General features: G+C 37.7%; 2 protein-coding genes across 4 annotated transcripts in view; one reads left to right on the top strand and one right to left on the bottom strand.

Annotated features, from left to right (window-relative positions):
- Positions 1–2513, top strand: part of LOC146000592 (mitochondrial ribosome-associated GTPase 2) — a 108694-nt gene extending 106181 nt beyond the window's left edge. Inside the window, exon 8 of the mRNA XM_083138361.1 lies at positions 2094–2513. Within this exon, the coding sequence (XP_082994487.1) occupies positions 2094–2255 (162 nt within the window). The 3' untranslated portion in view covers positions 2256–2513. The remainder of the gene's footprint in view (positions 1–2093) is intronic.
- A 2655-nt stretch (positions 2514–5168) lies between these two features.
- The window catches only part of AlaRS (alanine--tRNA ligase, cytoplasmic), a 115558-nt gene continuing 94379 nt past the window's right edge, over positions 5169–26347 (bottom strand). For all 3 annotated transcript variants that reach the window (XM_083138334.1, XM_083138331.1, XM_083138340.1), the window contains exons 13-19: positions 24334–24588; positions 20756–21009; positions 19879–19987; positions 16464–16619; positions 12068–12238; positions 10923–11036; positions 5169–7551 (exon numbers count right to left, since the gene is read on the bottom strand). In XM_083138334.1, the coding sequence (XP_082994460.1) occupies positions 6085–7551; positions 10923–11036; positions 12068–12238; positions 16464–16619; positions 19879–19987; positions 20756–21009; positions 24334–24588 (2526 nt within the window). In that variant the 3' untranslated portion in view covers positions 5169–6084. The remainder of the gene's footprint in view (positions 7552–10922; positions 11037–12067; positions 12239–16463; positions 16620–19878; positions 19988–20755; positions 21010–24333; positions 24589–26347) is intronic.

Here is a 26347-nt window from a genome sequence, read left to right as displayed (position 1 = left end):
GAGTTTGAAGGGGCTGGTGATACCACAAATAAATATAAAATACACGAACAAACACAGAGAGAGAGAGATGGATGGACAGACTGACTGAGTGAATAAGTAACATTGTAATGTAACAGCATTTGTTACATACAAATCCAGCCCTTAGTAGTGACACAGGTGTTTTTTGAATTTTCATTTGTTTCTGGCATTACATTTCCTGGATCTCATGCAACAGGATGATACTTTACTTAATTGTGCCAAAATTCATGTTAGTTTTCATAGAATCTAGCATATTATTTTTATTAGTTTCAAATCTAGAGAATATTTTTCAGAAAGTGTTGCGGGTAGTTATCAGTTACCTATTAGAGGGAGAGATGGTCAGATATTATATTTCAGTATGTACCGATACAAATTTGTTTTGTCGATATGGATAGAATACCATTATAGTCTGGTCTCAATTTTACATTGTTTACATGAAAAAACTCAAAATCAGTCTGGCAAATAATTATAACATGTTGCTTTATTGGTAATAAACTGATTCACCAATTACCAGCTGATCCCAATAGAATATACAGGGTGGTGCAAAGAAGGTTGACAGTCCTCCTTTTGTGTTTTATATTGAGTGGATCCATTGATCCCCAGACATTATGCCCATAGATTTACAGGTATTGGACATTGAAACTGAAACACCTGCGCAAATAACCTGGGACATTCGCGGGACTCACCAGAGCCATCTGGTAGTTGAAATCATACTTATGGGTCACGTTTGCGGATCCTTGGTAGTCACTCCAGTAGAAGAGGTTCGTCAGTGAACGTCAAATCATGTGTGTAGAGCGGTATAATGGGGGGACATATCCAACTTCAAAAGAGGGCAGATTGTAGGGGCGCGTCTAGCAGGTGCATTTGTGTCCAAAACTGCAACACTTTGTCACGTCTCACGAGCTACAGTATCCAGGGAGATGTGTGCATATGAACAGGAAGGACGAACCACATCCAGGAGGAGCAACTGCAGGGGACAACGGAAGTTGTTGGAAGGGGACGTCAGGGCATTGACTAGGATTGTTGCACGAAAACGAAAAACCACCGCATCGGCAATCACTGCAGAAGTGAATACACACCTCACAGAACCTGTGTGCACGAAAACAGTCTGTCGATACCTGCATAAGGCCAACATTCATGGCAGGGTTGCTATCCCGAAGCCTTTCATCAGTACCACAAATGCCGTAAAGCGGGTTCAGTGGTGCCAGACTCATAAAAACTGAACGTTGGATGACCTAAAATGTGTCATATTCTCGGATGAGTCCAGCTACACCGTGTTCCCAACAACAGGGAGAGTGTTAGTCTGGAGAAGTCCCTCTGATGCATACAACCCAGACTGCTTGGTACCCACAGTCAAACATGGAGGCAGATCCGTGATGCTGTGGGGTGCAATATCGTGGCAGACTTTGGGCCCACTAATTGTTCTTGAGGGTCATGTTACTGCCAAGGACCATTCTGGAGGACCATTTACACTCTATGGTTCAAACACTCTTCCCGGACGGTGGTGCTGTGTTTCAGGATAACTGCCCTATTCACACTGCTAAACTTACCACACAGTGGTTCGATGAGCATGACAGTGAGGTTGAACATCTGCCATGGCCTGCTCAATCGCCCGATCTCAACATTATTGAGCCTGTATGGGGTTTGTTAGATGATCGAGTGCGGAAACGTTTCCCTCCACCACGTACACGTGCTGAACTTGTCACTGTGCTTCAGGAGGAATGGCTTCAAATCCCTCTGCACACGGTGCAGGACCTCTATCGATCCTTCCCACGTCGTGTTGCTACTGTACTGGCCGCCTTATTAAATAAAAATTATGGCTTTCTACCAGGTGTTTCAGTTTCAATTATGGCTTTCTACCAGGTGTTTCAGTTTCAATGTCCAATACCTGTACATAATGTCACTGCTGTAATAAATGGCAATGCTAAACCTACTTGGCATATGTCAACTGTGAACTGTCAGCCTACTTTTACACCACTCTGTATATTAGCATCCAATCCATGACAGCCCCAGCTTTAACACAATATACCTATATTTCAGTAGTTAACACACTTTTTTCTTTTCTAATTTTTCAGGACAATCTTCCTTTATTAGAGGCAAAAGTAAATTTACCTGTAATACCTATATCAGCTAAGATTGGGACTAATGTATCAGTTCTTTTGGAATACATGAGGAATGTGTATGATGAACATTTAAAAACCCAAGATCAAGAAAACTCTGAGAGTGGCAATGTGTGATTTTATGATGACTGAATAAATATAAACAACTATAGTGAAAGGTTAAATCATGATTAAGTTCATGTAGTTAAAATAATGAATTAAATTACAGAAAAATGAATTAGGAAAACTTTGACATGTGTACATCCGAGAACTACATATGCATAACAGTGATTCTTACTAGTTACATGGAGATTCAATAGTGCAAAGTATTGTTATTAATAAAACTTTATGTATGCATGTACATATAACAGTATAAAAATATGTAACTGAGCAAAATTTTGCAAGGGTTATTACTTGCAATCCTACATGTGAGTGTCCCTTCATCAATTTAATCATGTCATTCATCCTACACCACAACTATGGGCAAAATTGGCTACATACATTGTTGTAATCTATAGAATGCCAATTAACAGTCTTTTGTGAATTATGGTACGAAGTCACCAAAATAAAGAGGTTGTAAATTGCATTTTTTCACAAGCATTAGATGGAATTATATATTTATGTCGGAAGTTAAATTTCATGTTAATTGAGACATATGACTTTGTTCTTGGAAACCAAAATTATATCCACATGCAAAGGTTACAGAGGCAGAAGGATAAACGTAGCCATAGCTATTACCAGAGGAGGGGGTGGGGGGAGTTGAAACAGAGATGTTAGATTTCAACTAGCCACATTTGGAACACAAGGAACCTATTGCAGACCCCTCCAGAAACCAAGTGGGACCAATCACTGGTCTCTTCCTTGAAGGTGAGAACTATGCTAGTCCTCAGAAAGGTAGATGTAAACTCAGATTTACTGATCACCTAAGAACATTCATTTGTGTTATCAAGAAAGCTTCAATTATAAATGCAAAAGCTTATTTAAAAATATATTTTTGTGACAACAAAATTGGGGATGGGAGAGATTAATATGCTAATACAGGCATGTCGGTGTACCAGTAAAATTAGATTATTTTACCAATCTGATATATCTATAAATTTCTTATAATTTGGAGCAAAGTTCTGCCATTTTGTTATAATGTTTACAGATAATCTCCATGACCTACTTATGCAATTTATTTTGTTTGCACTGCAGTCACCTGGAAACAAACATTTATTAACCTTTTGCTGCCCAAGCGTCTCGAACGAGATACCCAAAAGTAACCCTCAGGGGACCAAGCATCTTGATCGAGATGCTGTGTCAAGGTCGTAGTTTTTACGTTATAACTTTTCTATTTTTGGCTAGAATTTCGATTTTATTTTTTTATATTGTTCCTAACACATGTATTTAACAGAAATGTTTTTTTGCATTTTTTTTTGTCTTTATGAAAATGGAGGGGGAAAGGTGGGAAAAGGGACTTCTCTTTTGCGTCTCTTTTCAAGGTCAATTTTTTGCCGGCAAAGGGAGACCGGCTTTGTTCTTCTAAAGCAATGCTTTTCACTCCCTCCTGCTAAGTGCATTCGAAGGAAGCTTGTTTATCAGTATCCGCTGTCAAAATGAAAGTTTTCCGTGAGGGCGCAAGCAGGGGGAGGGGGAATCTGAATCTGCGTTGTGAGAATGGAATTTCGAAGCTCGCTGAAGGAACTTTGTTTTTTTTTAGCACAAGTGGCAACAGGGGTTACCCAGCATTGTCTAAAAATAGAATTTCAAGCAGCTGCAAGAATTGGCACTCATTTGTCACTACGTTCTAGCTTTTCGTCCGTGAATGTTGTGCGTAGGTGTCATTTTGTGCCCAAGTGCGAGGACATTTTTTGGGTGAAGTGACAATTTTTTAAAATAATTTTTGGGGGTTTTCTCCCTTCCCCCTCCATATATACACAAAATTTGCATAAATTTTGCACTTTGTGCATTTTGACATTTTTTTTCGGGCCGGTGGAAACACCATTTTTTTTTAAGAAAAGTGTTTTTGAGGGGATTTCCCCCTTTCCCCCTCCATATATACACCGAATGTGCATAAATTATATATAGTCTAAATCTGTGATTCATTCTGCGTGCAACGGTATATCTTTCATATCTCTAGGGCATTTAGTTTCTGAGCTATAGTCATTTCAAGGTACCGCTGCATTTTGAAGCTTCAATCAGTGGCGTGCCGACCATTCCTTTTGGGGGTACAACTCACGTTACATTGGTCATATGATAATAATGCAAATATTTTTGTGTTCCTTACATGTCAGCGATCATTTCCATGTCGACACTGTCATGTACTTTATTCTTGTGGGAGGGTGGGGGAACCAAATTTTTTTTCCCGAAATTTTGGAATTTTGAGTTAGCCCCCCTCCCCCCACCACATATATGCCGAATTTTCAAAAATTTCATATAGTCTGAATCTCTGGTTCATTCCGCTTACAACGGTATATCACTCATCTCTCTAGGGCAATTAGCCTCCGATCTACACTCATTTAATTGAAACTCTGCATTTTACTCAAAATCGGCTCAGGCAATAAAGGCTTACTTGTGAAAAAGGCCTTGGGCGGCAAAAGGTTAAGGTCGTCAATGAACTATTCAGGTTCTTTAAGGACCATTTGGAATTTCAGATCAGTAGAATATCAGTTATGGTATCGGCCCATCTCTACTGAAAATTGTAGATATCTTAGAGAGATTTTCCCATCCAAGTACCACTTTACCACAAGCTGCACACACTGAACAGGCATTTTACCTCCAGTCTGTTAAAAAAAAATAATAATAATAATATGTACGAGGCATGTTATTGAAAAAAAAAAATTGCTCAGTTCAAGTGGTACCCAAGCAACAAGACATAGCACTCTCACTGATCTGGTGCAAAAGATTACATTTATTTCTTAGGGAACTTTCATTCCACTCACGTCACGTCAATGTGAAAGCTCCCTTAGACTTCACTTCCACGAAAGTAGTTGCCTTATATGGTGTCAATACATGCACAATTAATAACAAAGGCTCTGAAGTACAATGCATGCAGTAAATAAAAGACAAAGGTTCCACAAAAAAATCTTGTATTCTCTCGAAATAAACCTTCACAACTGGGTTATGCACAAACCAAATCCATCTAAATGTAGGCAGTGTGATTTTCCCATATTTTAACAAGAAAACTCATTCAAAGATGTAATTCTATCTAGTCTGGGAAAATAAAATGGTCAAAAAAGCATGTACAAGTTAAAGTAAGTTTACTTATACTTTTTTTTTTTTTAATGTGATTTCACTTTACACTATATGTTATTGTTCTTTAACCATCTATGTTCTAGGCCTGGGTTTTCAGTAGAATTTCACCTGACATTTATTTTGGGAAGCACAATACACTACTACCAAGAGAAAAAAGATGCAATTAAAATCAAGAAATGAGTCCTTCCTAAATGAAGGGGATAACATTCACAATGAATGTGAATGCACAAAAGCAAAATAAACTAATTCCACAGAGAGAAATAAATCCAATTCGCAAGAAAGATTCCCTAATAGAGGATGACTGTGCTGTAACTGCTGCTGTGTATTGTGTATGTGAGTTTCATTCTTTCCCTCTGTATGAAGAACAATGCAAATTTTCTTGCAATTGTATGAATGTGTTTTCCACTACATTCCAACTGAACTGGAAACAATTCATTAACTAGAATGCCATTGACATAGTTGATTCTTAAGGAGACAGAACAGGATGAACAAATTGCAATAGGATAATGAAAAACTAAGTGTGCTGTGGCATGTACCTCATGACTGTAAACACTAAAATAAATTGGCAGCTATGGAGTAATTACAACCTAGTAATTACCATTCTGAGACTTTCTTTTACATCACAACTCATTTGAAATGGAATTGAAACTCCCCAATAACATAATATTTCCTGCCTTTTCTTTCATTGCCAGTACCAAATAAATAAAACTCTCCAAATTAAACGTTGCCCAGTTTACTTAAATATCTTTCCTTGATTAAAAGGCCTGCCTCCTTTGTCAGTCCCTGCCCATGAGAAGTATTGCTGAACTAGACATTTCGTTTCTTCACTGGTAGGGTCTAGTTTCTTCCACGAGTAAGACTCATAATCAATCTGGCAGTCTGGACTTAGCTCAAATGCTAGGTCGTGTCCTCTCCACACCCAAATGCCAGATATCGTGCTGTTGTTTGAACTGCCAAATAGACACATGGAGGCAAATGCATGCTTACGAAGTTTGTCAAGCCTCTGGAACATCCCGGTTATGAGATTGCAACTCATGAATACCTGCAAGAGCTCTTTCGGATACTTGTACTCTGCATGCCAAATGGACCAAGTTTCCGGATCAAAGTTCTGCCAGAAGTAAGGAATGGATTTCGATTCGTCTTCATTTGAATAGCATCTTTTGAAAGCATCAATATCAAAACTTCCTTTTGGTAGAGAGGCAAACGGATCCTTTTCTTTTGGTTTCGACTCTTCTTCTTCGAGCCCATTCACAGAGTCATCTTCAGGTTTCTTTTCCTTTGGAGCCTTTGGTTCTTTCTTCGATGGATGGTCTTTCTTCTTGCTTCCTTTCTCTGGCTTACTTGGTCGTTGTTCAACTTCTTTGCTACACAAATCAAATGTGCCGACAACTGAAGCAACCTCCGGCTGGTTTAATATAGTAATGAACCACCTATTGGCATTCTGATAAGGCTTCCTTGCTACGGGATCCAGAACAAATTTATACAGTGGCAACAAGCAGCAGAATACTGATATGTCAGCCAAAGAAATGAATTCCCCAACTAGGTAAGTCCTTGGCAACAAGTAAGTGTTCAAGTACGAAAGAATCTTGTGTACTTCTTGCTTGGCACGTGAAACAGAGTCTGTGCTTAGCTTCTGAATGCCTAGACCAGAATATACCCAATTCGAAACTGATGGTGTGATATGGAAATCTGCATAAAACAACCATTGCAAAACCTGCGATTCAGACAATTCTGAGAGTCCTTTCAGTTTCTTAGGTGCTAAGTAAGATGCGATGGCATTGCTGTCAAATAACGTTATTCCGTCTGGGCCAGAAAAGGCTGGGACTTGCCCTAATGGAAATCTCTTCCGGTATTCTTCAGATTTATTCATATCCCCTACTATGTGATGTACGGCCAGCTGTGTTTTGGAGTACTGAGCAGCAATTTGTGCCTTGTATCCTTGGATGCTACCTTCATATGTGTACAGAATATGAGAACTGCCCCGTGCTTCCGACTGTTTGGGTGCTGGGGCACTTGCTGTTGCTTGAATACCAAGTTTTGAGTTAGCGAATGAAATAGCTTCTGTCATAATATCCTTCACTCGTCCAATATTGGTCCCTGAAGCCTGGGCTGATTCTGCTTTGCCACCACCTTTTCCTCCCATCAAAGTAGATATGTGCTTCACCCATTCATCGGCACGCAATCCCACATTTACAGCATTCTGGAAGAAAGAACAAATTAGTTTTAAATATAATGAAACCTTGATGTTTTGTTTCCATATGTTACCTTCCTATAATCCCAATACAAAAAATTCTCACATGCCTTCTTGCTAGTGTTCATGAAATCTTAAGAAATCAACATGTATTCATCAAATATGCATTCAAACTGATGTTGTTTTGCTTCGTTGTCTAAGGTTATTGTACTTTGCAGCTTAAACGTCTTGACATATACAGGGTGATTTAAAAGTCTCTTGACATTTTCCTTATATCACTAATGAATTGTTTTCACGATGGGATAAAAAAGCACTGTTGTTTTCCAGCAAGATGATGCACCACCCCATTTCAGCCGTGGGCACCAAGACTTTGGGCAGCTCGCTCTGAGACCTGACTCCCCTAGACTTTTTTTGTCAGGGGTTTCATTAAGTCTAGGGTGTACCCAGTCAAGATCAACACCATAGAGCAACTGACACATCAAATAGCTGCAGCAACAGGGTAGATCACCCCAGCTATGTTGAAGTATATGTTCCGGTCTATGCAAGAGAGGGGGTTCTATGCCTACACTTACAGGGCCACCATGTTCAAATGTTTTGAGTTTTTTTTATTCTAGAGTACTTTTCAGCAGTAATGTCAATTTTGTCAATAAAATTATTTTTGATTAAAATATCAAGGGACTTTTGAATCACCCTGTATGTGTTACACTCTTATGTGTGTATACACAAACATGCTTGCTAGTTTACTGGGGCATCAGGTATTTGAAATTAGACAACACATATACAGTACAGCACATGGATGGTCATGGACACTTTTGACTATGACGACTCCATAGTTTACAGAACATTGTGATTGAGCATCTGCTTGTTGTGTTCTTAAATACATAAATGATGAAAGTCAATGGGATTGTAACAACCCAGAAGTGTCTGTGTTGACAGTTTCCATAGCGTATCATGCCGAAGACATGACTCGAACCCGGGGCCTCGTGTGCCATAGCTCGATAGTCTAATCACTTTTTAAAAAGGGCCAGAGTATGAAAGAAGCTGGAAAGAGCTTTCTTCAAGCAAATGACACCTGTGATCTTCAGCGGATGTAAAATCCGCTGATACGAATTCTTTCGGAATCGCAGGAAAGATAATGCAAACTCAGCTTTACGCTAAGAGATGCGGTCTGTCAACGATCGAAAGTTCGAATTTCATATAAGTAGCTTGAAAGAATATTTCTCTCCTCAGTTGTTATTCAAAATATATCGCGAGAACAGTTCTTGTCTTCCCCAGTTACGGGCTAAGTACGATCGTTACGTAAAGTATTACCGCGGGGAGCAAGCACTAGCAAAGTTGTATTTCAGGACCGTGTCGTCAGTCGTCATAACAGGATCTACAGATTCTACGAGATCTTCAAGCTACAGGAAACAAGAGGTAATGAACGTTCCTTTATCCCCCATTCTTACATTCTCATTACCCTGCCAGATCAGTCAGTCGTCGAAGTGTTAAACTCTAAAGTTTACGTGTGTTCTTATTTCTCAGGGGCTTGACTCTTTTAATGGTACAAACGAGCGCTTAGCGAGTGCTCGAGGCTGGATTAGCCTATCTACGACCCACTAAAACTTAGATTTTGTACGATAGCAAATTATTATTAACCTTTAGTGGTTGAATTCCAGATCTTTCTTTCAAAGTTTGGAAACAGTTTCTGGATCTTTCTTCCAAGATTTAGACACATTAAATTTAAAATGTTGAAATTGGGTAAAAATAATAATCAGGATCAAGCTGGCATTCATAATAATCATGCTGTCACACACATGGGGCCTTGTCAGTAGAAAATCTGGACATCCCTGAAGAACCAGAAACTGTTCTGAAACTTTGGAAGGAAGATCTGGAAATCAACCACTTGCAAGTACACCTTTTTCACATTTTTTAACCTATTCTACTTTTATCATCATTCAATCTTAATTGGACATTATATTTTTATCTACTTCATATTGTATAAGGTTTTGAGAGGGCACATTTACTCTCATCTCGATGTATAGATTTCTTTTTGCTGGTGGTGGGAATTGAACCTACTATAATGACCTGATTTTACTGCAAATCTGATACCCTAACCAACTACTCCACTGTGTCAAGAGTTAGCACATTTGATTTGCAGCAAAATCACAGATCTGTCATAGCTAAGATTGCATTATCACTAACATTCGGACAGGTGATTTATTTTGTTTACAGTAACTTAAGTTGTTATGCTAACATATAGGAAAGGTGGAACAGAAGCTTAGTTACTTCCCATGCAACCTCTGAAATGTTGGAATTCAAAACAGGTACAGTCAAAGTCCAATGTAATGCAACATACCATATGTGGTTTTATTAATTTCTCTAGTCATGCACATAAATTACTCCTGACGAAGGTAAACTTTAGATTCACTGAAATTGCAGTTTCCGCATAAGTTATGTCACATAGTATTACGAGGGCAAATTGAAAAGTCTTTGCGCCTAATTTTTTCCTAGCTTTTTATAAGTGTTATTACAAAAGCGAGATATATGAGCGATGCAGTAGGCTTTTCTTGGAACGGCCCTATTGTAACTTCCGATTTCTTCCACGGTACGGTGCTGTTATCAGTTGGCAAAGATGGCCGGAGTGCTCAGCAAGTCCATGCCGTATGAGCAGCGAAGTATTATTCGTTTATTATGGTGCAAAGGACGAACAGCCACAGATATCCACAGGGAAATGGAGCCAGTGTATGGGGACAAGTGTTTATTAGTGCAGTGGTCGTGCAAGGAGTTTGAAAATGGACGGGAAAATGTGGAGGACAATGAGCGATCGGGCCGACCTCGTTCCTCACTGACACCAGACAACATTACCCATGTTGATGAAATGTTGAAAGCTGATCGACGTGTTCATCTGAAGGACATTGCCACTGAACTTGGCATTTCCTATGGTCAATGGTTGTCGGTTAATAACTTCTGTACACTTGTTCCCATACACTGGCTCCATTTCATTGTGGATATCTGTGGCTGTTTGTCCTTTGCACCATAATAACTTCGCTACAATAAACACTTCGCTGCTCATATGGCGTGGACTTCCTGAGCACTCTGGCCTTCTTTGCCAACTGTTAACAGCGCCGTGCCGTGGAAGAAATCGGAAGTTACAATAGAGCCGTTCCAAGAAAAGCCTACTGCATCGTTCGTATATCTTGCTTTCGTAATAACACTTATAACAAGCTAGAAAAAAGTTACGTGCAAAGACTTTTCGATTTGCCCTCGTATTAGTAACAATGTTTAAAGTGATAGTATGGACAATAATAATAATTAAGTGTGTATGAGTGTGTGTACATATCTGATTTACTTTTTCTACTTCCAATTTTAAGTAAATAACAACGTGAAATAATACATACCTTTGAAGCAGAACTCAGGCAGAATATCTTCTCAGTGTCCCTATCCACAGTAAAAAAGAGAGCTGATGTTTCTGGCGAGAGAGCTTTCACTTGCTTCAGAGCAGCATCTAATGCCTACAATCATAAGGATTGAAATTACAATCAACCATACATTTAAATGAGTTATATTTTAAGTAGTAAACACTTGGTTGCAGTACAAGAAAACTTGCCACAGTTATGTTGTTATTACTATGCCATCAGGGAGGCCCAAAACAAAAATGATAAGAAAATGTTGTTCCAAAGAATAATTTTGATGCTTCAAAACCAAACTATGTACGTCATCTGGCACAAGAAATTGTCATGTCGGAAATACATTTTTAATCACTAAATATTTATGAGCACCACACTGATAGAAAAATTATTATCACTTTATATGTTATTACACGTTACAAACAAGCCATGGTGGTCTAGTCGGTAGGTCATGTGACTGCCACGTGGGAGACCTGGGTTCAATTCCCAGGGTGAGTGATCTAAGGTTGGAATTTTTCTGGCCTTGTCCCCTCATAAAGCAGCTCTGGGGCTCACCCAGCCTCAAATCAATGGGAACCTGGGGGCAGGGGGGGGGGACAAAAGTGACCAGGGCATGGCGCTGATCACATCACCTCCAAAATGGCCACGATCGAGAATGTGTGAGGCCCTTCCCCCATATCCCCTACATGTGCTTTCATAGCACGATGCTATATGCATGGGGAACTTTAAATTTTACCTTACCTTATGTTACAATAAGTATAAACATAATTGGGTTATATATTTGAGTATCAAGACTCGTTCTGGTAGACAAGAGGAAATCTTGTTTACAAGTTTTGAATTGCTTAGATTGGCAAGTGAAAATTTATTTTTGAATACACTATATCTATGTTAATATTTGTTACCACACGACTGTTATATATTTACTGATAAATTTCACGGTTAGATTTCTATTGTATGTCTTGTGGTTTAGGCATGTGTTATAAATTACGTATTTATAATATTGGAAGTGAAGAAAAATATTTATTAATTATCTCTAATTGTCCTTACTGCTAGTCAATTCTATTTAATTCAGTTTTAACATTTTGTGTGAATTTCATGTACACAATACACTATTTACCTAAATTATTTGGACTTACTTTAGTGTTGGAATAAGCTTCAAATTCATGCACCAGTACTTTTGCATTCATATTTGCTTCAACAAGAGCTTTGGCTTCCTCAGCCACAAGTGACAGCACTGCTGCTTTCCTGGCACGATCTTTGTCATCCAACTTCTTCTTCAGATTTTTTAAGGAAGTCCTTATCTCTTCCTAAAAGAAAAAGATACTCATGGCAAAATAGCACATTGAAGCACACACAAAATAAGAGTCCTGATAATTCGAAGTAGACAGGACCGAGACTACCTCAAATTACAAAAAAAAAAAAAAAACTCTGGCCAAGGGAAAATCAGATGAGGCAACAGAAAAAAGTAACAAAAAAACTACAGTATGTGAAAAATGGGCTATACAGTATTGCTATGAATATTGCACTTACATTGCTCAGTACAGTAGTAACAGTGATGTTAAGAAACAATAGTTACATAATATTGAACTTATGGTCAAATGCTCCTTGCTGAAATACAACACCATTGTCTGAATCACACACTGTCACTAGGTGTTGCCTCTGGCTGTTCTACGTAGTGCATTGTCATCTCCAATGCAGAAAGTGTTTTTTTTTTTCCTCTTCCACCTTGGATTGTACCGAACGTGCACCAACAAAACAATTCTGTCGGTGGTAAAGGAAATTCTTGTGGACTGATTGCCTGTATGCTGGTTAACCACCAGACTGGCTGGTCAGGTCCCTGGCATGAGATTGTTGAGCTTTGTGAGGATCTTGCGGAAGTCAACATTGACACGGTCGTGCCAGGTTCAACAATAGGATAATAGTAGCAATAATAATGCTATCAATACATTAATGCATGAACAACATGAGACTCTATAATGGTATACACATGCCACCTTTCAGTGCACGGGAAAACATTAAGATTTGCAGTCGAAACAAAACTCAGAACTTATTAACATATAGAATAAGAATCTATATATTTTGATTATGCAGTTAAAAAAAATATGTACATAAATGTACAAGGGCAAAATGATATCAACTCAAACTGGTTGTCAGTCAAAATAGATGCACAATGACAAAAAGAAAAAAAAAACATGTAGACAATATCACACCCCGAGACAGCAGCCTTAAACCCCGAGATGGCGGTCTCAACAAGGGTTTAGGGTTTCAAACCCAGCAATAATAAAAGAAACTTGTCTGCACAGAGACCCTCAACAAGTGCCAGGGCGAAAACGAATTGTGTACAAACGAGACGACCCTAGGGTGTATTGCACCCCACACTAGTCCTCCACACGAACCTCACCCCAACTAGCACCAAGGAATCTTGGGACCATGCACATAACAAAACTCAACATGCAAATAATCACACAAACTGGCAAATAAGCAAAACTACTAACTCCTCAACAAGTACCAGGGCGAAAATGAGCAAGAGGGCCGTAAGGTGTATTGCATGCACCCTACACAGGTCCCCCACACAAACCACACCCCCAACGAGAACCAAGGAGAATCTAAACAAAGCACATTAGACATCTATACACTTCAAAGAGCAAATAAAAAATGGTTCAGAATCTGGGCCGACTGGCTTGTATTTATACTCTTTTTGTCACCACGAACAACTAGTATCAGAATTGAAATTATTTACGCAAAAGCATGTAAAAACATTAATACATAATAAGAAAATGCACAAAATTATAGAGTGCATTTTGCAATTAAAACATTCTGTAAATAACTCAAAACTTTAGCAGAAAACTATGAAAAATAATAACGTGACATCAGCAACAAGATTAATATATACAAGATGGGACTGTGTGCTTCAACAGTCTGACGTCACTCAAAGATTTTGAAAGTAAATAAAATATAGAAATAAATTTAAATCTGTAGCACAAATGAAATGTAAATTACACAAAAACAATAGCATAAATTATCACGGGGAAATGTCCTTTCATTCCCACCGAAAAACACACACAATTCCATGGTGAACACAACACATCATGGCAAATTTCTTACATTGAGTTGTGTGTTCGTGTTAAACACACACAGATACGGCACAATCACAATCCGCAAGGCCAAACTTCTCCCAACTAAAAAGAAACTGTTCATAAGTCTGTAATGGGAAAATAAACTTGCCTTTGATCTCTGTGCAACCACAAGGAGTCCCCGGAAGGACATGTCAACATACAATGTAATACATTGTTTCTATTCAAAGGCAAAACTCACTGCATTCACCTGATTACAAATATTTAAGGAAGTTTATAAACTATTCATGTTCTTCATGGTAGAATTGCAATTTTATATTGGGTTGGTGGATTATCTGTATCAGTAAAGGATTTATATTGGTTCATATCTCTCTTTCTCTCTCTCTCTCTCCCTCTCTCTCTTGCTTGCTCACTCCACTCACTCAAAATCATCAATCTTCATCGTTAACTATGGGCTATGTACTGCTATGTACTTCGTCTCATGTGCTTGTTCATTTAAGCGGCTCTGTTGAAATCGGACCGCTAGGTGACTCATGTCCTATTTTTATCTCACACCTGGGACTGTTTGTGTTCGGGTTGATGTAGGTTGCATTGTTTAGAATGAGAATGGGGTCGTTAGATCCAGACTGCATAGCGGAAATTCCGCCTCAGAGTTTGCGACGATTTTGATGATGCAGCTGAATTTGAAGATTTGGAAGGCAGGTTATTTTCGTAATAATTATTGTCGACAATATAAACAGTGTTGCAAACTCTAGTATTTTATGAATGAAGTGAGAAGAGGTAATTTTTTTGGGTCTATTCATCTTGCCTCTTGCTTGATTCTCCTACATGCACTGATGTATTTTTAGTTTTATTTATTTAGTTTATTTGTTTAATTTTTACAGATGATGCAGAACCAACTGATACATCGTCTGGTCCTGTCCTGCAGCCACTTTTTCATACAAAAGCTAATTACCTGTAATTTGTAATTATTTTTTGTTATGTGCACATAAGAAGTATTCTTGTACAAGATTCAAAAGATGTATTGATAGTTTATGTTGTTAATTATTGAAATTTCCAGATTACAAACTTAAAATATCTCCATATTAACATTTGTTACAATGTTGTACTTTTTTTTACTTCACAAAACATTGCTGAAAAAAATATTCAAAAATGTCTGAAAATGGAAATAAAATTTGAGGAAGTTTTGTAGATTTAAGAAATGTGTGGTAGATAAAAACAAATTAAAAATATTTTTTCTATGATTTTTTGAAAAACAACGAAAAACCACAGTCCAGAGGTAAAAATGCTGTATTATGAGGCCAGACTCGAATGTGTTAATTACTAAGCAACGGACTTTAAGGCGCAGCACCTTTCCAAAAATATAGTTGTTTTCATACAAATCGTTTGAGTTATGTATTTTAGGACATGAAATCAAGTAAAATGAACACACTTTGTTGCACCTTTTTGTGAGAGTTTATATCTTAATGCTTCAGCACCTTTTTCATTTCATGTTTTGTTAAAAAATTGGACAGAAAAGTAAATTATTTTCACTCTTCTTGAGCAGCTATATAAAATCCTATAGTCTCATTTTGTAGTGCTATTTTGTAAAATAGAATAATATAATCATTGCAGCCCCAATAGTTCCAAGATAATGCAGCAAAACCTGTGAGAGAACAAAAAATTCAACAAAACCTATTCGGCAGAACCACACTTCTCTATGCGGCCTGCGTGCATTATATACAGAAGGTGCAGAAAAAGAAAGCATTGAATAAAGGTATTTTATCAGCGCCTTTTTCAAAACATTTTCAGAACCTTTTCATACCATTCCCAACCATAATTTTGCACCTTAAAATCCATTCCCTATTAATTACATACTCAAGGAAGTGAACATTTCAGGTCAACAGTAAATATACACATCATTCAGGACCCACATTTGTGGGACTTGTGGAGAGATCACAGGTTGCCTTGGTAACTGATCATACAGCACTGAATGCCAAAGACTTGGGTTCATTCCCTGGTTTAGCTATGATTTTGACAGTTGTAATACAGTGGACTCTTTTTAATTTGAACTTTGATAATTCAAATTACCTGGTAATTCAGACAGAAGTTTATTCCCCTCAAAATTATCTTAAACGATTCATGTTTTTGTGAATTCGAATTTTGAATAATTCACAATTTTCTTCTGTCCGCTTGGAGTTCAAATTAAAAAGAGTCAGCCCACTGTATTTTAAAATGCTACTGTATTTGGATATTGGCAGTATAAGAATTAGTTCAGAATGACATCAAATCAAGATATATTCATAGGCCCACTAGTGAAATAATCTAAATGATAAAATAGCTGTAATTTAATGAGCACTTTTACTACACATTTGCAGTGCAGAATTAATGAAAATTTTGCATTATTCATAATCTGAGCTGAACCTATTATAATAATATCAGATAACTGACTTGACCCTAACTTACACAGAGCACATACCTTTTTCCAATAGGGTATGCAGGCATGCGAGACATTTTCAGTTAATTCCACGATCTTCTTAACGAGCTCCTTTGAACTAACTGATCTGTCTTCACTATTCAAAATTGTCTGCAGCCTATTAAGTTCCTTTTCAAATGGTTCTGTCTTCTTTCGAGCCTGTTAACATAAGATGTTACATATTTAACTGAATGAGCTCTGAAATCACCTTACATACAGTGTCTCCCAAAATAGTGTTTACACTCTTTGAACATTAATAACAGAGAAACTATTAAAGATAACTTGACTGAACTTTTTGTATTTGAAGCTGGAATGTCTATTTTGAGTGTGTGTGAGCGTGTGTAGGCATTATGTTGTTTTTAGTTTTGTACAGTATGCCAGGCGGTAGGCATTCATGTACACAAGATGGCAAAAGTGAGAAATTTTTCTTTCGAGCAACTTGTGTCGAATATCCACCCAGATCTCCCTATTCAACACTGTTAGATTTCTATCTGTGGGGAACAGTGGCAAATGATGTGTAAGCTAGACACTGGATGACATGTGACATTTGATTGAAACTACCTGTGCTTCCCTTCCCGTGGAAACCATATCTTGCTTCTTTTCGATCTGTTGATCTGTTCTACAGCATTGCATAACTTTAAGGTATGCGACATCAAAACAAGTTCATACTTGCTGTTATTAGTGTTCTGCTAATAACGTTCAAAGAGTGTAAACAATATTTTGGGACACACTGTATACAAATCATGAAGCATCAAACTATGAAATAACAAGCAACACATATTTTAATCACCATAACGCATAGAACTTTCTTCAGATCAATAATAATTATAACATCCACAGTGCTCTTACCCAATAATAATTCTTAAACAAATCACAGAAGATCACAGTTTGAGTCCTGTAATTCACATTATTCTTTTATATTTAAACTATGCTTGTAGAGATATACTTGGACATCTTTATCTACCTGAATATACTCTCCGAAATGAGAAGAGGTATTGATGTGGGTCGGTGTAGTCTAGCTCAAAGTCGGCGTTCCAAAACCCAAAGATGTTCTTTGGGATTCAAATCAGGACTCTGCATAGGCCAGTCCATTAGTGGGACGTTGTTGTCCTCAAACCACTCCCCCAGTATGGATGGGTGCTCGGTCATGTTGAAAGACACAATGGTCATCCCTGAACTGGTCTTCGACGATAGGCAGCATGAAAGCGATTCAAGTGTCAACGTAAGCTTGTGCAGTGACATTGCCATGTAAAGCAACAAGGGGGCCGTCCCCTCCAGGAGAAACATGACCACACTGTAACCCCACCACCCCCAAATTTCACTGGAGACACTATATAGGCTGGTAGATGTCGTTCACCAGGCATCACTACACAAGGCTTACACCACCTCCTACCATCGGATCGCCACATTGTGTACCATGATTCATCACTCCACACAAAGGTTTTCCACTGTCCTATGGTCCAGTTTTGACGCTCCTTGCACCACGCGAGGAAGCGTTTGCCTTTGCCTGTGTGATGTTTGGCTTATGGGCAGCGGCTCGACCATGCTAACCAAGTTGCCGCACCTAGCGCCAAACAGTTATGGTGTTCCACGCAGTAGATGGCAGTACTGTGTCACTCTCTATGATAAAAACAAGTTTCGTGGTGTGTCCAGATACTTTTGATCACATAGAATATATGATCATTTAATAAATTCTTAATTGTCATTTTGGTTAATTACTCTTGTTCATTGTTGCTAGGTTTTAAGCCCACTTTATGCTCAAATAGGCTAATCAGAACTGCCTACGGTTAAAGTAAAATCCGAACCACTATGCCATTTGTTCATTGTCATTTTTTCATTTTTTCACAAATGCATGAATGTGTTACTAAACTTATGCACTCAATGAGAGGTTTACCAGACACATGGAATGAATATTTTTGTATTGCACATTTTGACCCAAAAATATAAAAGAAATAATAACATTCAAATATCAAGGCCTCGAGCTCTAAGGGTGAAAATTTTTCTACAAATCCACAAATGTTTTCAAATATTGCCGTAACTTGTAACACTAATGCAAAAATCAAAATACGAGGACTGCTGGAAAAGTTTCTGCAATCAATATGAAAAAAGACATGTGAAATTCTGGGAATGGCTTTATTGTTTTTCAGAGTATTCACCCTTAAGATCGATACACTTTTGTATACGCTCAAACCAATTTTGAAAGCATTTTTTCCACTCTGAAGCTGATACCTCAGAAACCACTGTTCGGAATGCATCAACAGCTGCTTCACGTGACACAAATCGCTTACCACGCATGTTATTTTTCATGTGTGGGAACAAAAAGAAGTCATTAGGTGATAAATCAGGTGAGTACGGACAATGAGTCATTAATTTGACATTTTTACTGGACAAAAATCAACAGTTTGGTGTGCTGAGTGGGAACTGGCGTTGTCATGATGAAGAATAATGCGACGATTTGGGTTTGTTTTACGCAATTCATTGATGACCTCGTGCAAACAAATTGTTGTATACCACTCAGCATTTACAGTCCTTCGATCTGCTAAAGCTATTGTTGCCACATGTCCGATATAACCGAAGAAACAAGCAATCATTTGCTTGGCAGCACTCCTCGAACGAACAACTTTTGTTGGTTTCGGCTCACTTTGAAAGATCCAAACAGTGGATTGCTGTTTAGTTTTGGGTTTGTATGAATAGATCCAAGTTTCGTCCCCTGTAACGATGTAGTACACCAAATTTGACTTGCCTCGGTTGAATTCTTTGAGCATTTCTTTACACCAATTTACACAAGCCTGTTTTTGAGCTTCGGTCAAGTTGTGTGGGATCGAACGGCTTGAAAGTTTCTGTACGTTCAGATGACCATGTAAAATCGTATGTATTGCTTTCATATCAATGTTCAAGGATGCCTGAATCTCATGGTATGTCACATGCTGATCTCTCTCAATCATTTCATGCACAGCATCAACATACTGGCAACAACAGACGTGGATGGACAACCTTCACGAAATTCATCACTGAGAAATGTGCGACCATGCTGGAATTCGGAAAACCAATTGTACACAGTTCTATTGGATGGTGCTTCATCCCCAAAAGCCAAATGAAGTCGCTCGATGCATTGTTTTGGTGTTAAACTACATTTGAAATCATAAAAAATCATTGCCTGAAAGTGTTAACGAGAAATTTCCATTTCTCACACGAAACTACTACCGTACTTCAAACTGCTGTGAAAAATAAATGAATCGGCTTAAACAAACAATCAAAGATAATTTAAATATAAAAAAGGTCTATTCTTCCGATTTTTATAATAGCGGATCACTAGCGCCACTATTGGTGGTATTTTGCAGAAACTTTTCCAGGAACCCTCATATAGCAGTAACAAACAGAATGAAAATCAAGTTTAGTAAAACACAAGAAAACTTACCTTCACTGCCTCTGGCCCACTCAATGCTACAATTCTTCGAATTCCTTTAGCAATAGCTTCCTCACTGGCAATTACAAGATCTCCAATATGCCCTGCGTACTGCAAGTGCCTGGAATTGATATAAAACATTTAGCATCATCTACATGCAATCTGCCTAAAATTAAAATTCTGAACTATTCTATCTCATTCTACTTCAGTTACTGTAAGTCACTTTTCTAGCTCTTGGTCTATCTGCAACGTTGAGAGTGAATGATTAACGGATGGGTTTGAACCAGGGACCTCTGGTTTTGTAGCACATTACGCCGAACTCTGACATGGAGAGTGGTGAATTTCACTTGCAAAATATTAGAATTGTATCGTTGTAAGTTGTGCATTTGCTATTCAGCTGTTACTGTGCACAGAGAGTTTATACATAACTTTATTTAGTAATTTGAAATATACTGGATTCTACATGATGTTTTACCTACCTTAAATCTAATATGTCAATTCCTTAGTACATAGTCAGGCTGCAAAACTCATTAGAGCACAAAACTAAGAGCAAGTCTATTTATAGTGTTCTACGAATAAATTTTTTGTGAAAAATGCAGACTTGACCAGGACCAGACCCAGGTTTGAGACCTGGTCGAGCCAGCATTTTTCGCTAAAATTTCTACATAGTACATCTCCTGTGTGAATCAATTCATACGGTAATATAGTGTTTTAGTTTCAAATTTTTATAGCAGATGGAAGAAACAGATACAAATATCTGCCACTATACGTTCTCTCTTACAGTTTACAAAGTACTTGATTTAAACTGAGTGGATATGAAAATTCAGTAACTACATAATTCTCAATCGAAATAAAAGAAAACAAACAAAAAAACTATAGAACCACTTACGTTCCTCCACAAAACTCTACTGACGTCTGCATGCCACTTGGACTGGTTGGATCATTTTCTAGCTCCTCCACAGGGACACCAACAGACACAACCCGTACAGGATCTGGGTAGGTTTCATCAAACACTGCCCTAAGGCCTTGAATACTTTTAGCTACAGCCAATGAGGATTCCTTGGCATATACTCTTTCATTCTTTTGTATTACTTCAACTACTATGTCTTCAGTTTTCTTTATATCTTGTACTGATAAAGCACCCTTGAAAAATAAAATAAGAGAAGAAAAACTTAGAAGTGAATTGTGGCACTGTACCTTCTTCTTATTCTTTTCTTTTTTTTCTTGTTCGTGTTTCATGCCACTAAAGTCTTATTGTATCAGGGAATGAATATAAATTTTACATTTCAATATCATGTAACCTTCTCCATTCCCCTGTCATTTCTTCTCTTTTAAGTCCAAGTATCTTAAGATTCAATGTGTAAGGGATTATGTTTCACATACACAGAAAACTACATGCAACAAGTATTGCTTTGTAAATTTTAACCTTTAAATATTGTTACGCCCCCTTTTTCTAAGTGAGTTACTAACTCGTTCCATGAAACTTACTTTGTAGAGGTTCTATTAATTTCGGTCTCTGCCACCATCTGCTTGGGATTAATAGAACCTCTCCAAGTAATACCTACGTAAAGTTTCATGTTTCCATGTTGCACAATTGGATACTTTTTTTCCCACCTCGCGATTAATTTCCGCTCCAGCTGCCGTACCCTTAGTGAATTAAGGCAATAATCCTTCGAAATTAATATCTGAAAGAAACTATCCAATTGTGCAACGTGGAAACATGAAACTTCATGTAGGTATTACTTAAACCATGTTTACCGCATCCATCATCAATGACTCGACAAGTAAGTTTCGTGGAAAAAAGTTAGCAGCTTGCTTACATCTAATTACGAACTTGTTATTTGGAAATTTTTGTATGTAATAATTTTGGGATCAAACGGGTTTGACAGTAAAACCTCAGGTATAAAAATTCTGATATTTCGATAAAGTAGGATAAAGGATAATTGAGGGAAATACTCCCTGGTAAGCCAGGAGGTCCATGGCTAATCCACGAGGGAAACTAGGTTCACCTAGGAGTGGTTACTTCCAGTTTGGAAACCTTCTCCGGCTAAGTTATTTCTATTTCAGATTTACCCTGAATATTACTCTGACTCCAGTAGCCAAGCGACCGTTTTCCTACAAAAACACTGATTTGAACTGAAATTACTGTGTTTGAGTTTCCATGATCCTGAGATGGTTTCAGAGCGGACCCATGAAGAGTCTATGTTACCAACATCAGGGGCAACACATACACAATAACTGTTCAAGAGAAACGTGGCAAATTCTTTCATATTACAGTAGAGGGATGCATATTTCGTTTTTGACGAAAACACGAAATGTGAAATAACCAGTGACGTGCACTGAGGAGTAGCTAGTCTAGCAGAGATAGATTAATCAATCTCACATCTCTAATTATTTTCAAATCACAATATTTATTGTCTTGTTAAAGCCACAGTTGCATATGGAGACACTTTCTTTTTCACGTGCTTCTCGTCCCTCGGTGTGATCTGCGGACAAAACTGGCCTAGCACACTCTTCTTCCGCCTTAGCAGTTCCAGGTAGAAACAGGTTTCCAAAGGAAAAGGGAAGATTTCTGCCTCTACCTCCCTTGCCCCCGCTGCAATGGTTGAAAGCCCGTGCTTTCAGGTCCCTCAGTCTATCTCCTATAGGACAGATAGGGGATTGGTTTCCATTCGATTCCTTTGTAAATCCTCTAAAGAACTCAAGGGAAAATTTTCTGCAGTACTTATGTTCTCTGTATTTATACAACATTTTACACGTTGTACAATATGTATGTATAATATGGGATGTAGTTTTATTATTTATGAAATGGGAACGTGTTATGTGCAGACAGTAATGTTATGCTTTCTTTATTTTTTATTTATTTATTGAAATATGGAATATATAATGATTAAATTACAAATATTTGCTCAGACTCTCTCTTGCTCCCGTTTTAGTAGTGTGTTTTTTTTTTTAAATATACTAATCTCTTGGCCTCCAACGGATGTATTTATTTGGGCAAGAGAACGCACATTCATATTGTTGTTGGTTTGGTTATTTTACTTCGCTTTTCTACCACATTTGGTTATCGCGAAAATGAGGATGATGTGATGAAATTAACGAAGGGACCTCGAACAATCCAGGCTGGGATTCAAACCCGTGATGAGCGTGCATTCTTGTTCCTGTGTTGTACTCTACAGTGAATAATGAAATAATTTCAAATGGAAAATGTATCTCAGAACTCAAGAAGCCAAATGAATATTATTGAAGAAACTACAAAAAAGTGTGTTTTGTTACCTGTTTTGTTTCTGTGCATAAAGTGGACTTAAAACACCAAATCAACCAACCGTGGGGGAGTGGTTATCACAGCATGCTAGGACAGCAGGAGTTCCGGGTTCGAACTCCGACCTGAGCATGGGTGTTCTTTGTGTTTGTCCCTTCATTAATTTATCGTATCATCTTCGCAATTAACCAAATGTGAGAAAAAAGCGACGCTAAGTAACAAAAATCAAATCAAATCATTGATTGATTGCTTGATTTGGTTTATTTTACTTCGCTTTTCCGCCACTTTTGGCTAATCGTGAAGATAATACAATATAATTGATGAAGGGACACACTCAAAGAATACCCATCGCCAAGCCGAGATTCGAACCCAGGATCTCTCACTTAGTAGTCAAATCAAATCTTTTTTATTTTCAAATGTGGGTGGGGGTTACGTGTACTTTTTTTTAGTACTCATTCATCATTTTGCAATCTTTTCCTGTTATTGACGTTCTATTTTTAGGAATACTGGGCCCTAAAGGGGGGAGGGGTATGAGTCACACCAATCCCCCCTTGAGCATGTCACTGGTTGCTACCCCAAGTGTCGACGTCACCGCACGTCACTGGAATAACACATTGTAATGTTAATTTTTCATGTTTCTGAAAGGTGTGAGGTGCATTTTCCTACCCTGTTTTGTCACGAAATAATGCGAAATGAACTGGAAAATGTGAAATAGACTCAAGACACTTTCTGAAGTCAGAATTATCCTGCGAGTTATGCAATTCATGGAAAATTGATGAATTCTGCTGTAAATATTCAAGACTGAAAAATGGACCCCTTTATACAGGAATAAACTTAATATTCTGGTAATGACATAAATGTGTTATTAGAAGGGATATGTTTATTTTGTGTAGTAAGTGCAGTTTTTAAATCAAACTTAGGATTATATTCACAATTTTAAAACCAAAATTTCATTTTATATACCTAGGTACAGCTTTTTCACTGCTATAACAGCGAAATTTCATTATATTTACAGCTTTTGAACCCAAAATTGACTTTTTGTATCGAAATTTTGTTTTTTATTTACCAAAAATATGTGCCTCTAGACATAAGTAACATGCTTTACTTCAGTTAAGCCTAGTTTTAATTTCCTTGTCAAAAAAATTTCATTTGTTAATAATAAATAACCAGATAAGAACTGAGATAGCAGAAAGAACATTACTAACCTTGTTACTAAAATCAAATCTCAGCCTATCAGGTGCAACAAGGGAACCCTTTTGGTCTGAGTCCCTTCCAAGCACAGCACGAAGAGCAAAGTTCAGTACGTGAGTGCCAGTGTGGTTGTTCATGATGAGTCTCCTGCGAGAAGCATCCAGGTGCAATGTCATGTCATCACCTACTCTCAGAGTTCCTTCCACTGTTCCAATGTGAACGATATAGCCACCTTGCACTTGCACGTTCTTCACTGAAAATTCCACACTCTGTAATGACAACCGCACCATGTGTTAAAACCACAAAATGCCACGTTATCACATTGTCGGTAAATCCATTTATTTAGTGCTCTACTAATTTTGATGGCCACCTCCACCATCCACACTGTACGTTTCTTGGTAAATGTGTATGAACCCTAAATCTGTTAAATCAAATCATACTTTGCAACTTAATGTACACGTCTCCAAATACCTCCAATATTTTTCAAGGCCAGAAATTTTTAATGTGGCAACATAGCTCTTGAGTAAGGTGACCAGACGTCCTGACTTTCGCAGGACAGTACTTTTTTTGAGGGTCATGTCCTGCGGTCTGCGATGCTACTCCAAAAAACCAAATATGTCATATTTTTCAACAGCGTCCTGCAAAACATCCAGACGAATTGTTTACCTCTGTGAAAGTGTTGGTGCCTTTTAAATTAATAGTATTGTTAGTTTGCATGGGAATACTTGTAGATCTAAAAATTTTCACTAAGACCTTGGTCTTACTGTATAACTTATATTTATTGCTTAGAAGCAGATATTGCATGCAGTCTGTTCATGATATGATATGCACAGTGACGGCGCCAGCCTGAAATAAGTGGGGAAAGGGGGGGGGGTTTGGGTTACAGGTTACGGAGTCAAATTCTTGGGGGGCTAACTAATACTGGCTGAAAGGTATTTACCTAGGTAGTTAATACTTTAAGATGGTATAATTTTTGCCATATTTTACAGTCATAACCAAAGATAAATCACTGAGATGTTGCATTTTGGTCCATCATACAAAAGTACTTTTAGCCGTTAGGTATGAATCATTTGTATAATATAAAATGCAACAATTATATTGTTTTCTTTTCCTAAGCCATTATTTACTGGAAAATATCACAGACTTACTATTCATTCGAACAGTACAAAATATTCCATAAAAATTGCATTCATTATCAACTCTTTGGATATACAAATAAATACTGCACATAACACTATTTCTAAGTTCTGAGTACTTCTGTGCTAAAATAAGGAAGCAAACAACAGCAGAAAACTACGGTAAGACACGTCTGTTGTTATGAGTAGTTACAACCTTGTTTAAAAACAAGCTCTTTAAAGGACAGAACAGATAGAGCTCTTAACCTTTCGTTACCAATTTGATTATGAAGGTAATGATTTATTTGCCGCAAGCAGCCCTTGATGGGGATATGCACATTTCAATAACACAAAGCTTATAAAGCTCGTAAAAGACAATTTTGAACCTTTCAACCAATGCAAGCAGCTGCTGAAGGGGTCTTCATTTTGAGTTTCTTTTGGACTCATTGTGTGTCAAACTGTAAACTGCCCAAATCACAACAGTAGGGAGCGGCGAAGGATTGTAGTTTTTCATGCTTCAGAAAAGCAGCACTAACTTAATAAAGTAGGCATCAAATAAGCAATACCACTCTCGAATAGAAAATGTGTTAATGATACCATTTTCCTTTCTTTGCCATGATGAAATATCTTATGTTTCCTTGTTGAATGACTGGAATTCAGAACTTAGAGCTAAAAATGGGGAGGATGCGAGAAATATTAGAGGTGCCACTCTCAAGGAACAAGAATATTTTCACTACAAATTCACCTCCATTAGGAGACAAATACATTGGCATAATAGCAACGACTATAGTTGCAACTCTTGATCTGGGCATTTTGATTAGAGAAAATAACTGATGATAATGATAATTATATTTCAGAATATATTATGCATAAATACTAATCATAATTGAATCAATACTTTGAGATGTGCTTC

This window comes from Lepisma saccharinum, chromosome 1, assembly GCF_977018435.1.
Source record: "Lepisma saccharinum chromosome 1, izLepSacc3.1, whole genome shotgun sequence".
Classification (NCBI taxonomy): domain Eukaryota; kingdom Metazoa; phylum Arthropoda; class Insecta; order Zygentoma; family Lepismatidae; genus Lepisma; species Lepisma saccharinum.
The sequence above is the reverse complement of the archived record's forward strand: the minus strand, read 5'-3'. Positions and strand labels throughout refer to the sequence as shown.